A 16,944-nucleotide genomic window follows, 5' to 3' on the forward strand; every position below is an offset into this window, starting at 1 on the left:
GACATCCATTCCTTCTCATTGTTTACATAAGACCAAGTTTCACAACAACAGGACAACTCACCGTGCTTCTGCTTAGGTCAGAAGACCTTGCAGACATCTCACTAGCAGGTTGACTGATGGGCTTGAAGTGGCTTAGCACCTCCCTTCTTACTGGAGACTTGGCATTCCTATGCAATGAACCCTGACTCGGTTGAGGAGTTGTAGGCGAGTCAACAGGTGTTCTGACAGATGGTGAATGACCTTGTGATGTCCTTGACCCTGGTGACATCCCACTCCTGACACCTTCACTGTGCACAGACTCCCCATTAGATGTAGATTTCTAGAAAGAAATGTTAACAATAGTTTCAACATTTTACAAGCTTCTTCACCAAATTCCAAACTTAATTTTTACCTGGCTTCGTTAGTTTTACATGCATGACCCGAGCATGAATATTGAATTACTGAATTTTACATGCATACTTGTTATATCTGAAAATCATACTCGTGCTTATTGTAACCAAGAAAAGAAATGGCTGTAAGCAATTTAAAGGTAAAAATATCATAATTTCAAGTTCTTTAAGATTTCTAAAGATCACTGAAGAAAAAAAAAAGAGTCAAAGAAATACCTTCAAATCCTCAATGAGCGACCTGATCTCATCAACCGGTGACTTGTGATCACTGACAGGAGATCGAGCATCGCTGGGTGGAGAATGGCTTCCTCTACTGCTGGACGAGCGTGACTTGATAGAGGAAGGGGAACTCCTGGAGCTGGGAGGGGTCTGGGTTCCAGCGTCGCGTAAGGTCGTGGGTCGGGGACTCGGTGTTCTTGATCTTTTCTTGTCAGAGACGTTCAAACTGCAGCAGAGGAATATATATAGAAGTCTACATGTTTATCTCTACAACCAGTCAAATGAAAATTCATACTTTATACACAGCGAATCAATATATTTTTGATCTATAAGACAATCTTGATTCAATCTGCCTGGTAGAAACATACATATTTCACAAAACTTAATTTACAAAATCTCATCTTCCAAATACAAATGTTTACTGCAACTAAGCTCATTCATCTCCAAACTGACTTTTCACTTCTCACCTGTGTGAACTGTCTGCAAAGGAATGTGAAGTGTCCCTTGGTGAAGGTAATGATATTGATCTACCGGTTGGAGGTCTGCTTGTCACAGTATCCTGAAAGAAAACAAACAAATGGCTTAATGATGAGTCACATTTATCCCCACGGCTAAAAAAGCGTGTATGATTGCTGTAACTAAGCATCTACGGAACCAATGTATTCAGGTTCACTCTGACTAAGTAATGATGGTTTGAAAAGAAAATAAAAACACACAACCCACACCAATAAGATCATCACCATCATGAGCAGGCAGCCTCTTTGGACAGGAATTGAGACTACAAACACGACTTTACCTTGGTTGATGGTTTAGACCTTGGAGTGGTGAGTTGGGAGATATTATCAGCTGAAGAGGAACTGGGAATGGGGCTACGTCCTGTCTTGCTGTACTCTGGACTGTCCAGTGGAATAGAGTGGATGTGTGATGATGATGCTTGACTTCCTCCAGTGAAGTCTTCTGAGTAGGACTGTGGTAGGCTGGGTGATTTGTCTTGCTTCACAGGTCGTCCGCTCTGCCTAGTCATAAGGTCTGTTAGGGGAGAGCAGACACAAAGTTTATTGAACCCATTGTTTCAATTTAAGAGTAAAAGGCTTATTTAAAAAAGGTGTACTATAATTACCTATCATTTGCATCTATAGTTTTACCATGGGAAGCCAAATTTGACAACATTGTATTTTCTGTCATGCTACTTATCTCTGAAAGCAGAAACAAATTTTATAAATTTCTAATGCTTTTCATTACATGTATGAATAAGCATATACCTGTGCATTCTAAATGATAAAATATTAGGGGGAGGATATCAGAGAAAAAGATAATGAAAAAGGATTTTTTTTAATGTTACTTGTTATATATTGCCAATCAAAGTATCACCAACCTCTAGAAGTGAGAAGATTTGAAATGAACAAACATTTACTTTATAATTAAAAAAAAAATCCCCCCAAAAAAATAGATATAGTTTAGTGTTAATACATTTCCATTGTCAAATTTGCAACTGTAACAGTTATGCCACTGTAAATGCAATGTTTAGTTATAATTACACAACTGTCAGTTACAGAGTCAGTATTACACGCACCTCTTTGAGCCTCCTGATACCGTTTCATGTAGATGTCGATCACACTTAGTCCATCCCTTTCTGGCCCCTGGGGAGAGGGACCAAAGTTAATGTTGGTCTGTTTGCTGTCAAGGAGATGCTGAGGTCGGGCACGAGTTGGTAAGCTTTTGAACTGTTGGAAAATTTATACACAAGAGGATGTAGTATGTAATGTTTTATTACAAATGTTTACGATGTGAGCAAGACAAATTTCAATGTGGACAATAAAATGATACTGAACTGAAATGAATTGAAATGTACACTAAATACATAACTGTTAATTAAGCATAAAAATGTCTTTAACTTTCAGTGATTATGACATATTGGTCAGTTTTCAATTGCCTTATCAAATTTTGGCTTGGTAACCCACTGAGTTGATGATAGAAATGACAAAATTTTTGGACACAACCCTACCATATAAAGCAGCCATTCTCAATTACTTTTTTTGAAGCGCCACATTTCATGTTGAGAATCTGTAATGCTCCACTATCCATTACGCAAACCAGCAATGTATCAGCGGAGGGGGTTCAGAGGCCCCTGGTAGGGGTCGAGGGGGCAGAGCCCCCAGAAATTTTATGATGCCTTTTAAATTGCACAGAGGGGCTCTAATCAATATCAACAGAAGAAATACAAATGCCAACAAACTACACAATATTAATATTGAAAGAAAAATGACCAGTGACTTTTTCACAACATACCAATGATACCACTAGCTTAGACTGTTCTGCACCAGATCTATTGGCTGAAGCAAGTGGCGTAATGAGTAAAAAAAAACAAGAGGAATGCCTCTGGCCGTCTCACCTGCATCACGCGGTTCAATATAGCAGCAGTGCTGACTTTGAATACTACTCTAACTCGCACAAGATGTTCAGTGATACTTGATTACTCTAATGTCCAAGTTTAATGAACTAGACCAATAAACTTTCAAAGTTATGATGGTAATTCAACAGATACCCCCGATTCGGCCAAAGTTCATTGACCCTAAATGACCTTTGACCTTAATCATGAGACCTGAAACTTGCACAAAATTTTCGGTGATGCTTGATTACTATTATGTCCAAGTTTCATGAATCAGATCCATAAACTTTCAAAGTTATGATGGGAATTCAACAGATATCCCCAATTCGGCCAAAGTTCATTGACCCTAAATGACCTTTGACCTTGGTCATGTGACGTGAAACTCATGCAGGATGTTCAGTGATACTTGATTAACCTTATGTCCAAGTTTCATGAACTAGGTCCATATATTTTCTAAGTTATGATGACATTTCAAAAACTTAACCTCAGGTTAAGATTTCGATGTTGATTCCTCCAACATGGTCTAAGTTCATTGACCCTAAATGACCTTTGACCTTGGTCATGTGACATGAAACTCTAATAGGATGTTCAGTAATACTTGATTAACCTTATGGCCAAGTTTTATTAACTAGGTTCATATACTTTCTAAGTTATGACGTCATTTCAAAAACTTAACCTCAGGTTAAGATTTGATGTTGACGCCGCCGCCGCCGCCGCCGTCGGAAAAGCGGCGCCTATAGTCTCACTTTGCTTCGCAGGTGAGACAAAAAAATGAGGGGGCTAGATGTGGAAACTGAAGCAAAAATATTGCAACACAAATATCTATATTTCGACATAATATTAAGAAAATTATACAATATTCCACTCTTTCCTGTTCCTATTCTTTCCCTTTCTCCTTTTTTGGGAGAGTCATGAAACACCTGGGGGCCCCAATCGCCACCCCCATCTGTACGCCAGTGGTTGAAGCTATGTTCCCCGATTTTGCAAGGGCTGAAAATTAGGCGTTGCGCTGCACCAACGCCCCAACTGCCCCTCTCTCTCTACAACTCATGTGCAGTATCAGTCATTCAGTTCATGTTAAGCAAGAGTGCATGCAGGCAATCACGACAGACAATGCATCTGAGCATACATGCAACATCGGATTCTAATCGGCTTCGGAAACAAAGTTTCTGCTTGTTATGTCCCAAATTCATAATCTTTTATGATCAGGATGTTCTTTGAATATCATATTTATGCTTAACTCTTAACCAAAACGTATACTCTGGAAATGCAAAAATTTCTCGCCTTTGAAATAGAAATCCTACAAATGGGATTTTCAAATCACTTGTGTGGCACATAAATTTTGTACAGCGTATAGAATAAATAAAAATGAGAACACCATCGATTCTCCATTATCGGGATTATCGAGTGCTAAATTGGACAAAATTTGAGGAAATCAATTAGCAATTAAGTGTCAAGTAAAGAGTTTTTATTTTCTCTTTGTATTAAAATGATCACCAAAACCTTATTGCCAGGTTACTGGTAGATACATTTTTTCTCCCTTATTTTTTATACCGGCTCCCAAGCGCCACTCCGCAAGGCTCGGTGCGCCACAAGTGGCGCGCGCGCCACCATTTGAGAACCCCTGATATAAAGGTTTCTGATCTATCCCAATTTGGCAGAATAGATGTACCGGGTAGTAACCAATCATTCTTCTAAGGTTTTGATTGGTTATCTCCATTCCCCAATTGATAACAAATTTTGGTACATTGCATCAAAGAACTAAGATAGATTTACCAGAATCTTCTTTGTTTAGTGTCAATATCAATTCTACCATCATAATCATTTTCCCCATACATCTACATTATTTCTTTCCTGAGACTCTATGGCCCGTATTCTAAACTCGGGTTTAAAATAAACCCTAGTTTAAAGTTGTGGTTTAACTATGGAGAGTAAATTTGGACACCAATCCCTAACAGTACACATCCAATGTATTGACTCATTTGACACCCAAACTTTTCATAATTGTCTTGGAATGATAACCAAAGTATTTTTCCTCATTATGAAAGCAAAAGGAAACAAAATAGTAAAAGAATAAAAAATGAAATACAACATAAACAGAATTTTTGAATTTTTGGCTCCCCATAATTTTAGCACAGAGTTAGACCGTGGTCTAAGTTAAACCTGACTTTAGAATACGGGCCATTAAATTTCAATTCAAAACCTTTGACAGAATCTGGGACCATGTTTCACAAAGCCAATTACCAATATGATTGGATGGAGGCAGTATGTTATTGATAAAACAGGGTCTCAACGTGTATTGTGGCATGTACACTCAGCAATGATATACACACCCACATGCAGTCAATCTCGCACACGATCAGCATACAACCACAGGCAAAACAATCACTGGCTCAAGGCCAATTCTGTCTGAGTTCATGTTTACAAAAACACCTGTTCCTTCCCCTATCCCTCTAAGCTGGCGGTGAGTCATACCATGTAAGAGGGCATGTCATCATTTGATTTGATATGGAACAATGGAAAAAGGGAGGGTAAGGGGGTGTGTGCCTGTGTGGTAGACATGACATAGATGTTTGACAACAATCTTTTTCATGACACATGATGAATTTCCACCCATATTGATGTGCGGTCTCATTACTACTGCTATTGCTAGATGAATATGAATGCTACTACCACTGATGCTGGTTAATACTTCCAAATTGACTACATTTATTGCTCCTGCTACTCAATAAACTTTTTCTTTTAATCACTTCCACCCTACTACGTCTTCTACTACTACTATTCACACACTACCTACTACATCTACTACTACTACTACTATTACTACTAAAACTGCTGCTACTACCTACCACCACTACAATGTCATATACTACTACTGCTTCTGCTATCATACTACCTACCACTACTATGTCATCTACTACTACTACTACTACTACTATTGCTGTCATACTACCTACCACCCCTACTATGTCATCTCCTTAATGGGGCGTCGTGGTCTAGTGGTTACGACACTCGTCTTGCAATCAGAGGGACGTGGGTTTGAATCCCAGCCATTTTTTTCTAGCTTACCTTTGGAGTATATTCCTGGTCCACTTCTGCTTCACTAGATTCTGCAGACAAAGGTCCCTCGCTGAGCGACTCTCCATCAGACTGGAGCACATTATTTGGAAGGGACAGCCCTGTTGATAGTCGTATCTACGTGGTACAATAAACAAATGTAAAAAGACCATTAGACGTTTAAACCACTCACCACTGTCCACCTTTGTCATTATCTCTTTCAAAATATTTTGACATAAAAATAATCAAAATTTGTTTACAATCGATTATCACATTGGATGAAAGATACTGTTTTGATATCTTTGTATTCAACAGTAACTTCTATGGAGTATGTGATTCAGACCGACTGCTATCACTTTAATATACTATGAACTATTGGGCGCCATAAATATCTGAGCATCATAGACTACCTGTGGAATGGGAACGTCTTCTTTCCTGCCCTGGATGCGATCCTTCAAGGTGCTCCCGGAGGGTAGCTCCCAGTGGAGCTTTTGCCTGACCTGATGGCCCCTATAGGCTGCTTGGATGGTGGTGGCAGCACTGCTCTTGGCCTTCTTCTCTTGAGACTCCTGGGCCTGATCAAAGAGACTTCTTACACCTTCAGGGAAAATAACAGTTGATAAATTTGTGCTATTCATGAGACTGAAGAAAGACTGAAATGTTGATGAGTTTGGGGTCCATCTCTTCAAAAGCTTTCAAGATCCATCATTTGGTTGTACATCATAAACAAGAATTTTGTATTACATAGACATAATCAGATAAATCATGCAATTTTAGATGGGCAATTAATTGTACAACCACGAAATATCATTAGGGAGCAAATTTCTTCAGGATTATCAATGCAAATCTTGTGATTTTTGTTTTTGTTTTTTGCAAGCACTTCATTTCAATAACATCTTTCCAATTTGGAAGAATCATCTGCAAAACCACTATACATATTTCAAACACAGGAATCAGAGGGGTATGGTGAAAATGTTTATTGCAATATTATATAAACATTTTACATCAAGAATGATTTTCTTCTTCAAATAACCAACCTGGCAGCTCCCCTTTGAAGACATTGAAATCCTGGTTGGTTCCAGCTACTTTCTGATGCCTGGTGAGTTTGTCCAATGGAGAGGTAGGCTCTGGTTCGCTGAACCTCACACCAGTTGCCTTGGTAGCCGATTGTGATTGGTTACTGATGGTGGGTACGGGTGGTACCCCTGGTCTGGCTGGTGGTGATAAGCTACTGTTAGGCAGTGCAGCAACCCCTGGTATAGGATAGGCCCATCTATCCACTGGACGGCTCGAAGGTGACCTTGAAGCTGTTGGTGAGATACGAGATGGTGAATAACATTACTTTTACAGTGGATTGTGTCAAACTATGCAAGATCTTCATGGGGGTGTACACCAATAGCTTATTCCTGCAACAGTTTGATGGTAATATCATGTTACTTGGACCAAGGAATCTGCCTCCCCCCCTTCCTGGACTAGTTAGGATGAAGTTAGTTGCTAACAATAAAATCCACAGCTTTATCCCACTTTACATTCCGGTAACATAAGATGCACATAATTGTTCAAGTACTTTATGACAGTACTTGAATATATTAAGATGACTTATATATAATGAAAATGCTTACCTTGGTTGGACTGGCCTGGTGCCAGGGCATTGGCAGCCAGGTTGGAGAGGTCCCCAGTGAGTTGCCTGACTTCATCCTCTAGCCTGCCTTGTAGCGCTGCAGCAGTAGCCTTGAGTGCTGCTATCCGCTCTGCCTTGCTACGGGGCTTCCCAGGGCTTGGGGCTGGGTTGGGCCTAGGAGCAGTGACAGCAGCTGCCTTGTCTGCTGCAAAGCAACAATGCAATGTCAACAACACAATGATTATTACATTCCAACTATCTTGCAAAAAAAAGTAATTGAGGTATAAGAAAATAGCACAATCCCAGAAAATTGATTTTGGTCAAAAGGATTTGATTGTAAGAAAATTATCAATACTACCTTAGTCATTAAATACACTCTGTACAGCTACAGTAGCCTTAACATTTACCAAAAAGAAATATTGTATACTGCTGAATACATTTAGGAAACATCTGCCTCAAATATGCTAACTGTCTGTAACAGAGTAACTAAGGGAATATAGCTGGCCGAGTATGGAACGATGTGTTTTGTATTTTTTCCTCTTTGTTTTTTATACTTTTACTTGACCAGCTGAACAGACTTCACACATCATCCCAAAACAAACTGCTTTAGCCAATTTTTCCCAGGCAAATGAAATTGTTCTACATACCAGGTTGTTCTCCCCTTTTTGCATTCTCATTGAGTTGGTTTCTTATCACAGGCAGTGATTCCTCCTCTTTCACAGGTTCCAAGACGATGTCCCGCCCAATATCCTGCTGATGCTGCTGGTGGTCCTGGAAGCCAGGTACCCCAGGTTGTTGTTCTTGAGGGGTGGAGGATGACAGGTCAGTCTGGGGGCTGGAGCGAAGTGAGCTGTCGCTGCTGGAAGTGCTCCAGAAGGCACGATTCTCCTTGTCGGAACCAGTCGTGTCAATCTACAGAGACATTAACATTAGCAGAATTATGATACAATTAGACTTTAACATATATTAGTGATGTCAGCATTTTTAAACTATACAATTCTTTCTACCCACAGAGGGATTTTGGTTCAATGGCTACTAAACAGCCTGATTTAGCAACTGATTCAAAATCAATGTTGACAGATACATGGGGGGACTTAGAGCAGTAAAATCCCTTTTCTAATTCTATTCATTTGTGAAAATGTGCATCGAAAATAGTAACACACAATTGAATCTGAGCTTTGTAAAAAGTTCACATCACAAAACCTGTTGCCAATGACACTTTACTAATTTTGATATCAGTTACTTCCATTATGTGAAATATGAGAGCATAAGTCCCTTCATTAATCAAACCCTTACATCATTTAAAACTATCCAATCTATGACAGAATAAAAGCCTGATGAAAATTTGTAATATTAATTCAGGAATAATCATTTTTCTAAATTACGATTACACAATTCACTCACCTTTCTATGGTTTTCCTGGTATGGGTGATTCCTTTGAAGGGTGGCTGGTCTCACAATGCGCTGTTGGTGCTGCTGCATAGAACCTTGACCCTTGCTGAATGTTTCATCAAAGAGTCTAATTCCATTATCCACTGGTATCCTTTCAAAACTCCCGACTCCCTTCTGACTGGCTGTCTTGGCATTCTCACGTTGTCTCTTATATAAATCTTGCAACTTTTCCCTTTTCTTCTCTGCTTGTAGCAACCGTTGTTTTTTATCTTCCTGCAGCTTTCTCCGTCTCTCCAAACGTTGTTTAGCCATGTACTTTTGCACCTCTTCAGCTTCATAGTGCCGTAACTTCTGCACTGGAGCAGAGCTGTTGCTCATGTCTTTTGATTTGGACCTGTTGTTCTTCTTTTTCCGTGACAATCTTGGTACATTGTTGTTGTTTTTGCTAGACTTGGACTCTGCTGGGGGAGGGGATGAGTCTCTCCCATCATCTGAGTCATCGAGATGCAAGTCATTTAAGACTTCATGGGCTTCATCAGGTAAGTGTCCTACAATAGGAGCTTGCCCTTCTGGCTGCTGGTGAACGTTACTATCGTTGTCAGACTCAATAGGATGCTCTGATAATCTATCAACTTCATCATCTGTGTGAATCCCAACATTGTCTGTGGGAGCCTCAGAGTTTTGCACCTTTTCAGAAGTAGAGTCTTTTGTATGCACTGTATCGATAGTCTGCTTAGGTACCTTTGGTGGAGGTCCTAGCACCTTGTTAACGGTTTTCTGCCCCTCCCGCCATGCCCTTGCACTGACACCAGGTGCAGGTTCTGGTTTCTTTGGCTTCGTAGTTGGAAGAGGAGTTTTACGGACTTTACGAACAGGCTTCTGGGGCTTCTTATGCATTTGATTATCTTCTGTCTGTCTGTGTATTGGTTGTAGAGGCTTTGATGCTATAGTTTTTGCACTATTTCTAGACTGATTGGAAACAGGCAGTTGTCCTTGATTTTTCTCATTTGGCCTGCTCGTTTTTCTTTTCAGCTGATCTTCGGTAACTATCCTACCATCTGTTATTTGGAAGCGTGCCTCTGCCTGATTAAAACCTCTATATGCAGGTGCAGCTGGAGCAGAAGCCACCTTGCGAACAGGCACTTTTGGATGAAGACCCAACAAGAAATCAGTTTCATTTTCAGAATTTATGCGGACTGGATCCCCTTCATGATGTCTCTTTCTCTGTGCTTCTGGATCCCTATCTCTCAACCTTGCTGCTGCCAACTGCTGCTGTTGCACACGTTCTCTCAATCTGTCCATGTGATTAAGCATTGCTGGATCCTTAGTCTTTGTGCTGGAGGATATCATTTGAAGCAGCAACTTGTTCTCTGGGGTATAAGCCACAGAGGATGCTGCCTTGTCCTGACTCAATTTCATCACAGGATTATCCCCGAACAGCCTGTCATAGGCAGGGATGTAGTCCTTGCTCACTCTTAAACCTGGTGACACTTCAACCGTAGATGCCTGACGAACAAGGCTAGGAGTCCGGATATCATTCAAGACTCTGATCTCCGAGCTGCTGCCTATGGACAGGTTTGCAGAACCATTTCCGAGGATGTCCCTGCTGGATGTCTCCCTCGGCCGGTCTGGTGCTGAAGTGCCTCTTTGAGGATTCATACTTTTGCTGACTGTAGTGTCTCTAAGAGTTGTGATTGCACTGTCAGTTATGTTGCTTGGTTGTTGGGAGCCTGATCGCTGGGAGTGTATTGTGCTTGCTGTTAGATCGGGAGGAAACAGTTCCAAATCCCTCCTTTGCTGTAGGTCTTCTATGAAAAATAAAACCAAATCAAACATTAATAAGGACAACATGATCCACAATAATTTACAGCAGCATTTTGAACGATTGTAAACATATACCTGTACCGGTACCAGTCTGAATATAAAATTGAAAGTGAAACTATGGTAATGATATTGTAAATTCATTAATCATTTGCAAGTCACCCCATTTGTAGTACTGTATTACTAAGAAATTAATGAATCACTGAAGGAAACTACTTTCACTTTCACACATTCACTGCTAATTACTAATTACAAATTATGACTTACCTTTAATGGTGACCTTTTTTCTGGGCTTTTCATATGGATGCTTCCTAGTCTTCTGAACCTGCATAAATTATCGATAAAGAAAAGTGGTAGAAAATGCTAACTATGGGTGAAGAAAAACATACTTTCCAATTTATCAGCTTGACGAAACCAAGAACTATTCCCTCTATTTTGCCAAATTCAAACTAGAAAGTGACTTGACAATAATCCATAACATAATCTCAGTCCAACATTTGTGATTTATCATTGTATATCATTATGCAAAGATTGGTAGCAAGTGGTTGTTTTTAAAAGGTCAAGGAATTTGGAAAATGTGACCGGTGTGATATCGACTGAAGTAACTGAACCCTGTATTATTTTGTAGCTGTAACATAAAATGATAAAATTCATAGGTTTTTTATAAAATGAAACACCTCTAAATATTATAATACATGTTTAGTGAAATTTACTTTTGTACATTGTAATCCTATTTTTTTTTTCTAAAGCCACATATGTAGCATATTAGCACAAAGTAGAGATACCAACAATATTGTTTAAATTAACTCGTTTAGAGGTGGGAGGACATTTGTTTGCTCACTAACCTTTGAAGTACATGTAGGGCTTGATCTGATTTCCATGGACGGTACAGAATCTACAGGTAGACGTGCACCTGTAGGATGCCTTGGCTCTAGGAGGCTTCCTGAAGTATCATCAAGGTGTTCTATGCGGGCTTCAGCTCGATATAACTGTTTATAAATAAAACAAATATTCTTACTGCACAAATATGCTGATTGAATGCTGACATAATAAACATGGTCATAAATAAACATGGTTATGATTTATGAATAAACCACACCTCAGTTTTTGGAAAAATGGGGGGAAATATCTACAGAAAGGTGATAAAGATATTTTTTTTCAATGCCATCAAAATGCTGATAGGTTTCCTGTATTAAAGCACATTACTTTTTACAATTTTTTTTCTATTTACATGCCGACTATTTACTGCTGGCAATTCAAATGAGATTACATAGATAAGATTGCATTAGATTGAGATCTGCACTGATCCGTATTCAAGCAGTGAAAATTGGCCTCAATTGGCAGTACTTGCCATGAAAAAAAAAACTCTGGCTGAGAAAGGGTGACAATACAACAGGATAAAAAGTCTACAATTTATATACGGTAATTACACCATTATCTAGAAATACATAAGGAAGTGAAACTTACAGCTGACTTTGCTTCTGTGATATTGTCCCATGCTGTAGCCAAATCTGAAGAAAAATATAAAAGTCCAAGGTACTAACTTTGAGGACAGGAAAAGGCTTCAAATTCTTACAAAACGTTAAGGAAGTAACAAGACACCATACATTTACTTGTAACAAGATAGAGGTCCATGGAAGAGACTACATGTATGTAGATAACTAATGGCATGTTATCAACAGGATTATAGTACCATTTCATCTCAACCCTTCCCCATAAAATAAATGTATAATGACAGGAAGGAAATTCTGTGGCATAGAACTGAAAAAATTGTATAATAAATATTCACTAGATCAATAATAAAGAAAATCCCAGCTTTCAACGAACTGCAATATTGTCATTTGAAATGAAAGATACATCTTCATTTGTCAAAACAAACCATACAGTCAAGGCCAGAAGTTTACATACACCCAGGAAATTCAAAGAAAAGTTGACACTGCCAAACATCATAAAATTTACTGTGTCTTAAAAAATATTTGTGTTATCATGACAAATTTGATATCAAACAAATGAGTATGTCATGCCCATTCATCACACAGCTTTGTCATCAGGAGCTGAAAAGTATGTAGGTGTCATTTTTTTCCCCAGAAATCTTCATATTTTAGACAAGTAAAAGTAACAACTTGAGCACAAACATTTCATATTTGTGCTTGTTACTTCTCAAGACAAACATTTCTGGGGCCCGTTGCAATCAATCGCAACTCTCAAACTCATGCGCAACTTGATTTTCAACCAATCAACAGCGCACATTTGGGAGTTGAGATTGATTTCTTTGCTTGCGTTTAAACGCAACTCTTTCTGCAACGGGCCCCAGATTACACTTTTTGATTCAATGGTGACATACATACTAGAAAATGTATATTATAAATCATAGATTTGATATTTATATCTTTTTTCTTCAAAGAAAATTCCACCTGAAATATACTTTAATCCAAACCGCATCCCAATCACATGAAAGAGCTAAATATGCTCTTTCATCATCGTAGTATTTATATTTATGAAGATATAGTAAATTTTACGATGTTTGGCAAGTGAACAAATTTCACTGAATTCCATGGGTGTCTTTAAACTTTTGGCCTCAACTGTATATAAACTTAAGTTAACATGCATGTAGCATTTGGAAAAAACAGGGTGGTACCAAACAAAACCATTGTTGTGAATTTGCCTTCAGGTAAATGCAAACATATTTTAACTTCTGAGTCTAGCTGTATCGAAGAAAACCCATGTAAAGGTCAAAACGAAATAGGGAACAAGTGGTAATTGAAATTTGGCAAGCTTACCTGCAAGTGGCTTTTCATCATCGACTTGAAAGGGATGTCTTTGGACTACAGTAGGCTCAGTTACCCGCCTTGCTCTCACTGTTGTACTGGCCATAATAAAGCACCAACTACATTATATCACCTATCATGTCTGAAAAGAAACATACAATGTAGGAACATGAGTCTAAATATATTTGCTAATATATTGTATGATTCACTCACTCATTCAATCATTCATTCATTTTTTTTACTCAAAATTGTTAATCAACATCAAATCATTTGCTTTTCAGGAATATGAATCTAAAAAAAAAAACACTTGTATTATTCACTAAATCAATGGCTTTTTTCAAATTGTAATACATCCTTAGACAGTAGAGGCGCACGGCCAATATTGGAGACTGTCTCCAATGAGAGAGATTATCTCCAATATCAGAAACTTTTATGAAGAATTTGGGTATCCAATTTCACAGACAGTCTCCAGTTTGGGAGACCAATTTTCTTTGTTTACATTTGCTTAAAAAGGATTACCTTGGCGGCAAATAAAAATGTGATAAGCAGATTCCTAATGAAATATTACCCCTTTTCACCATCTACTTTTGTTTTTATAAGGATTTTTGTTGTCATCCACACACAAAACAAATGGGCTTCTGACCTCAGTGGGACAAAAGCTTGGGTGGAAAAAATGGCCATTCCGTGCTTTAGGAAACTGGACACTTATTTGAACCGGGATCTACCTTACCATGATATTCTAAAGAAATCCTCGCTTCAACAATTTTCAAAAGATCTGATGCGAAACCTTTTGTTCCCGATGCGAAACTCTCCACACAGAGCAGTCGCTTCTGGTTCCTTGCTCCTCACACAATATTCTATTGAACGACTTTTACAGCTAGGGACGGTTTTTCAATCGACACCAAAATATAAATTAAAATCATTATTTAACAAGGTTTAACAAGCTTTTATCTAGTCGTGAAATAGGACACCAAAATTAAAAGTAAAATCATTAGTTAACAAGGTTTAGCAAGCCTTAATTTACTCGTGAAATAGGACACCAGTCTGTAGAAACGCACGGAGAAACTCTCCGTAGACTTGTACACAGTGGACACCTCTTTCCCCACGTAACTTCTCATTGACATCCAACCACCAATTAACAAGGTTTAACAAGCCTTAATTTAGTCGTGAAATAGGACACCAAAATACAAATGAAAATCATTATTTATTAGGGTGAACAAGCTTGAATATAGTCGTGAAATAGGACACCAAAAACACTAGTTAACAAGGTTTAGCAAGCCTTAATTTACTCGTGAAATAGGACACCAGTCTGTAGAAACGCACGGAGAAACTCTCCGTAGACTTGTACACAGTGGACACCTATTTCCCCACGTAATTTCTCATTGACATCCAACCACCAATTAACAAGGTTTAACAAGCCTTAATTTAGTCGTGAAATAGGACACCAAAATACAAATCAAAATCATAATTTAACAAGAGTAAACAAGCTTTAATATAGTCGTGAAATAGGACACCAAAACAAAATAAATCACTAGTTAACAAGTTTTAGCAAGCCTTAATTTACTCGTGAAATAGGACACCAGTCTGTAGAAACGCACGGAGAAACTCTCCATAGACTTGTACACAGTGGACACCTCTTTCCCCACGTAATTTCTCATTGACATCCAACCACCAATTAACAAGGTTTAACAAGCCTTAATTTAGTCGTGAAATAGGACACCAAAATACAAATCAAAATCATAATTTAACAAGAGTAAACAAGCTTTAATATAGTCGTGAAATAGGACACCAAAACAAAATAAATCACTAGTTAACAAGGTTTAGCAAGCCTTAATTTACTCGTGAAATAGGACACCAGTCTGTAGAAACGCACGGAGAAACTCTCCATAGACTTGTACACAGTGGACACCTCTTTCCCCACGTAATTTCTCATTGACATCCAACCACCAATTAACAAGGTTTAACAAGCCTTAATTTAGTCGTGAAATAGGACACCAAAATACATTATTTAACAAGGGTAAACAAGCTTTAATATAGTCGTGAAATAGGACACCAAAACAAAATAAATCACTAGTTAACCTGAGTTAACAAGGTTTAGCAAGGAGCAAGCCTTACATACATGCGCACGAGCGACTAAATAAAGCTATATGATGACATCATATCAGACGAGAGATTGAGAGCTCGAGTACACGAGTAGAGGGAGACATATCGCGGCGAACCGAAACTGAGCCTTAAATAAAGGAGGACATGTTTTTCATTTGGTAAGTGTCCGGGGGAATTAGGAAACTGGACACCTATTTCACGATATTGCCGAAAAAATCATGTTTTTGTTGGTGTTGTTTCTTTTGTTCTTTTACAAAGCAAGTCTCCAATATGGGAGATTGTCTCCCTTATTGGAGAGAGTCTCCCATATTGGCCGTGCGCCTCTACTGTTAGACTCTACTACAAGCTCAGGAAAAGCTATTCCATAAGTTGCAGATTCTCAATGTAAAAAAGCTCTTACATGTATTCTTATTATTAGCTCTAGTCTAACCTTGAAAAGCTTGTGTGCTAATTTCCAGGGGTTTTTTGCTGACACAGAAATTATAGATTAGAACAAAAAAAATATCACACAAAATATAGCTCTTCTTTCCACTCTCATTGACTTTTTACACAACAAGCGCACACACACTTGAAGTCTGAAGAAGAGAGGTGACAAATTCCACGATAAGGCCCCTAACTCTACTGTCAATGACTGTATAATACTTTTTTTTCAACAGTCTAGATCTATATCTACTCATATTCATAATACTGCAGTGCGCCTGTGGCTGAGGCGTCCGAAAAAATAACGGCGAGCTGCCCGTTGCTGCCGAGCGAGTCATTTGCAATTGCCAATCAATAGGCCCACACACGATACCGTACTGCACTGCACTGCAGCCACAGCAGTCACAGACGCGTCCAGTCAGTTTCAAAACAACACAACACGAGTCCGTTTGATTACAAAAATTCTAAATCAAACATGAAATTTAACCGTCAAATTAATCATCAACATTTTCTAGAACATTGAAATCGACAGAAATTTATCAAAAAACAGATGGAATGTGTCTGAACGACAACTAAATCTCACATTCAAATGTACGTATTCACAACTACACGGAAATACTCACCCAAACGCCATCTTGATATTAGAGGGGCAAATGATGCATTGTGGGATATATCCTTTTTGCTGATTCTCGGATGGTGTTACGATAGTTGATACCACTCTTACAAAGCTAAAACTGTGTTCTCAGCGAACAAGGTGGGCGGAGT

At 38.6% G+C, this 16,944-nt stretch overlaps 1 protein-coding gene and 1 long non-coding RNA gene across 5 annotated transcripts in view; one reads left to right on the forward strand and one right to left on the reverse strand.

Annotated features, from left to right (window-relative positions):
• Positions 1–16,889, reverse strand: part of LOC121428915 (centrosome-associated protein 350-like) — a 34,557-nt gene extending 17,668 nt beyond the window's left edge. The window contains exons 1-16 of one of the 4 annotated variants that reach the window (XM_041625802.1): positions 16,803–16,889; positions 13,669–13,798; positions 12,356–12,399; positions 11,734–11,877; positions 11,156–11,213; positions 9,080–10,872; positions 8,323–8,587; positions 7,677–7,880; positions 7,092–7,361; positions 6,465–6,652; positions 6,067–6,192; positions 2,182–2,332; positions 1,405–1,637; positions 1,076–1,167; positions 606–834; positions 62–319 (exon numbers count right to left, since the gene is read on the reverse strand). In XM_041625802.1, coding sequence (XP_041481736.1) covers positions 62–319; positions 606–834; positions 1,076–1,167; positions 1,405–1,637; positions 2,182–2,332; positions 6,067–6,192; positions 6,465–6,652; positions 7,092–7,361; positions 7,677–7,880; positions 8,323–8,587; positions 9,080–10,872; positions 11,156–11,213; positions 11,734–11,877; positions 12,356–12,399; positions 13,669–13,762 — 4,149 coding nt within the window. In that variant the 5' untranslated portion in view covers positions 13,763–13,798; positions 16,803–16,889. Of the gene's footprint in view, positions 1–61; positions 320–605; positions 835–1,075; positions 1,168–1,404; positions 1,638–2,181; positions 2,333–6,066; positions 6,193–6,464; positions 6,653–7,091; positions 7,362–7,676; positions 7,881–8,322; positions 8,588–9,079; positions 10,876–11,155; positions 11,214–11,733; positions 11,878–12,355; positions 12,400–13,668; positions 13,799–16,762; positions 16,782–16,802 lie in introns of those variants that run through there. The other 3 variants (XM_041625801.1, XM_041625799.1, XM_041625800.1) reach the window with 3 other exon arrangements.
• On the forward strand, positions 14,247–15,714 carry LOC121428918. Its single transcript, XR_005971855.1, has 2 exons — positions 14,247–14,659; positions 14,925–15,714. It is a non-coding gene; the product is annotated as an uncharacterized LOC121428918 (long non-coding RNA).
• Positions 16,890–16,944: the final 55 nt, after the last annotated feature.

This window comes from Lytechinus variegatus, chromosome 15 (genome assembly GCF_018143015.1).
Source record: "Lytechinus variegatus isolate NC3 chromosome 15, Lvar_3.0, whole genome shotgun sequence".
Classification (NCBI taxonomy): Eukaryota; Metazoa; Echinodermata; class Echinoidea; order Temnopleuroida; family Toxopneustidae; genus Lytechinus; species Lytechinus variegatus.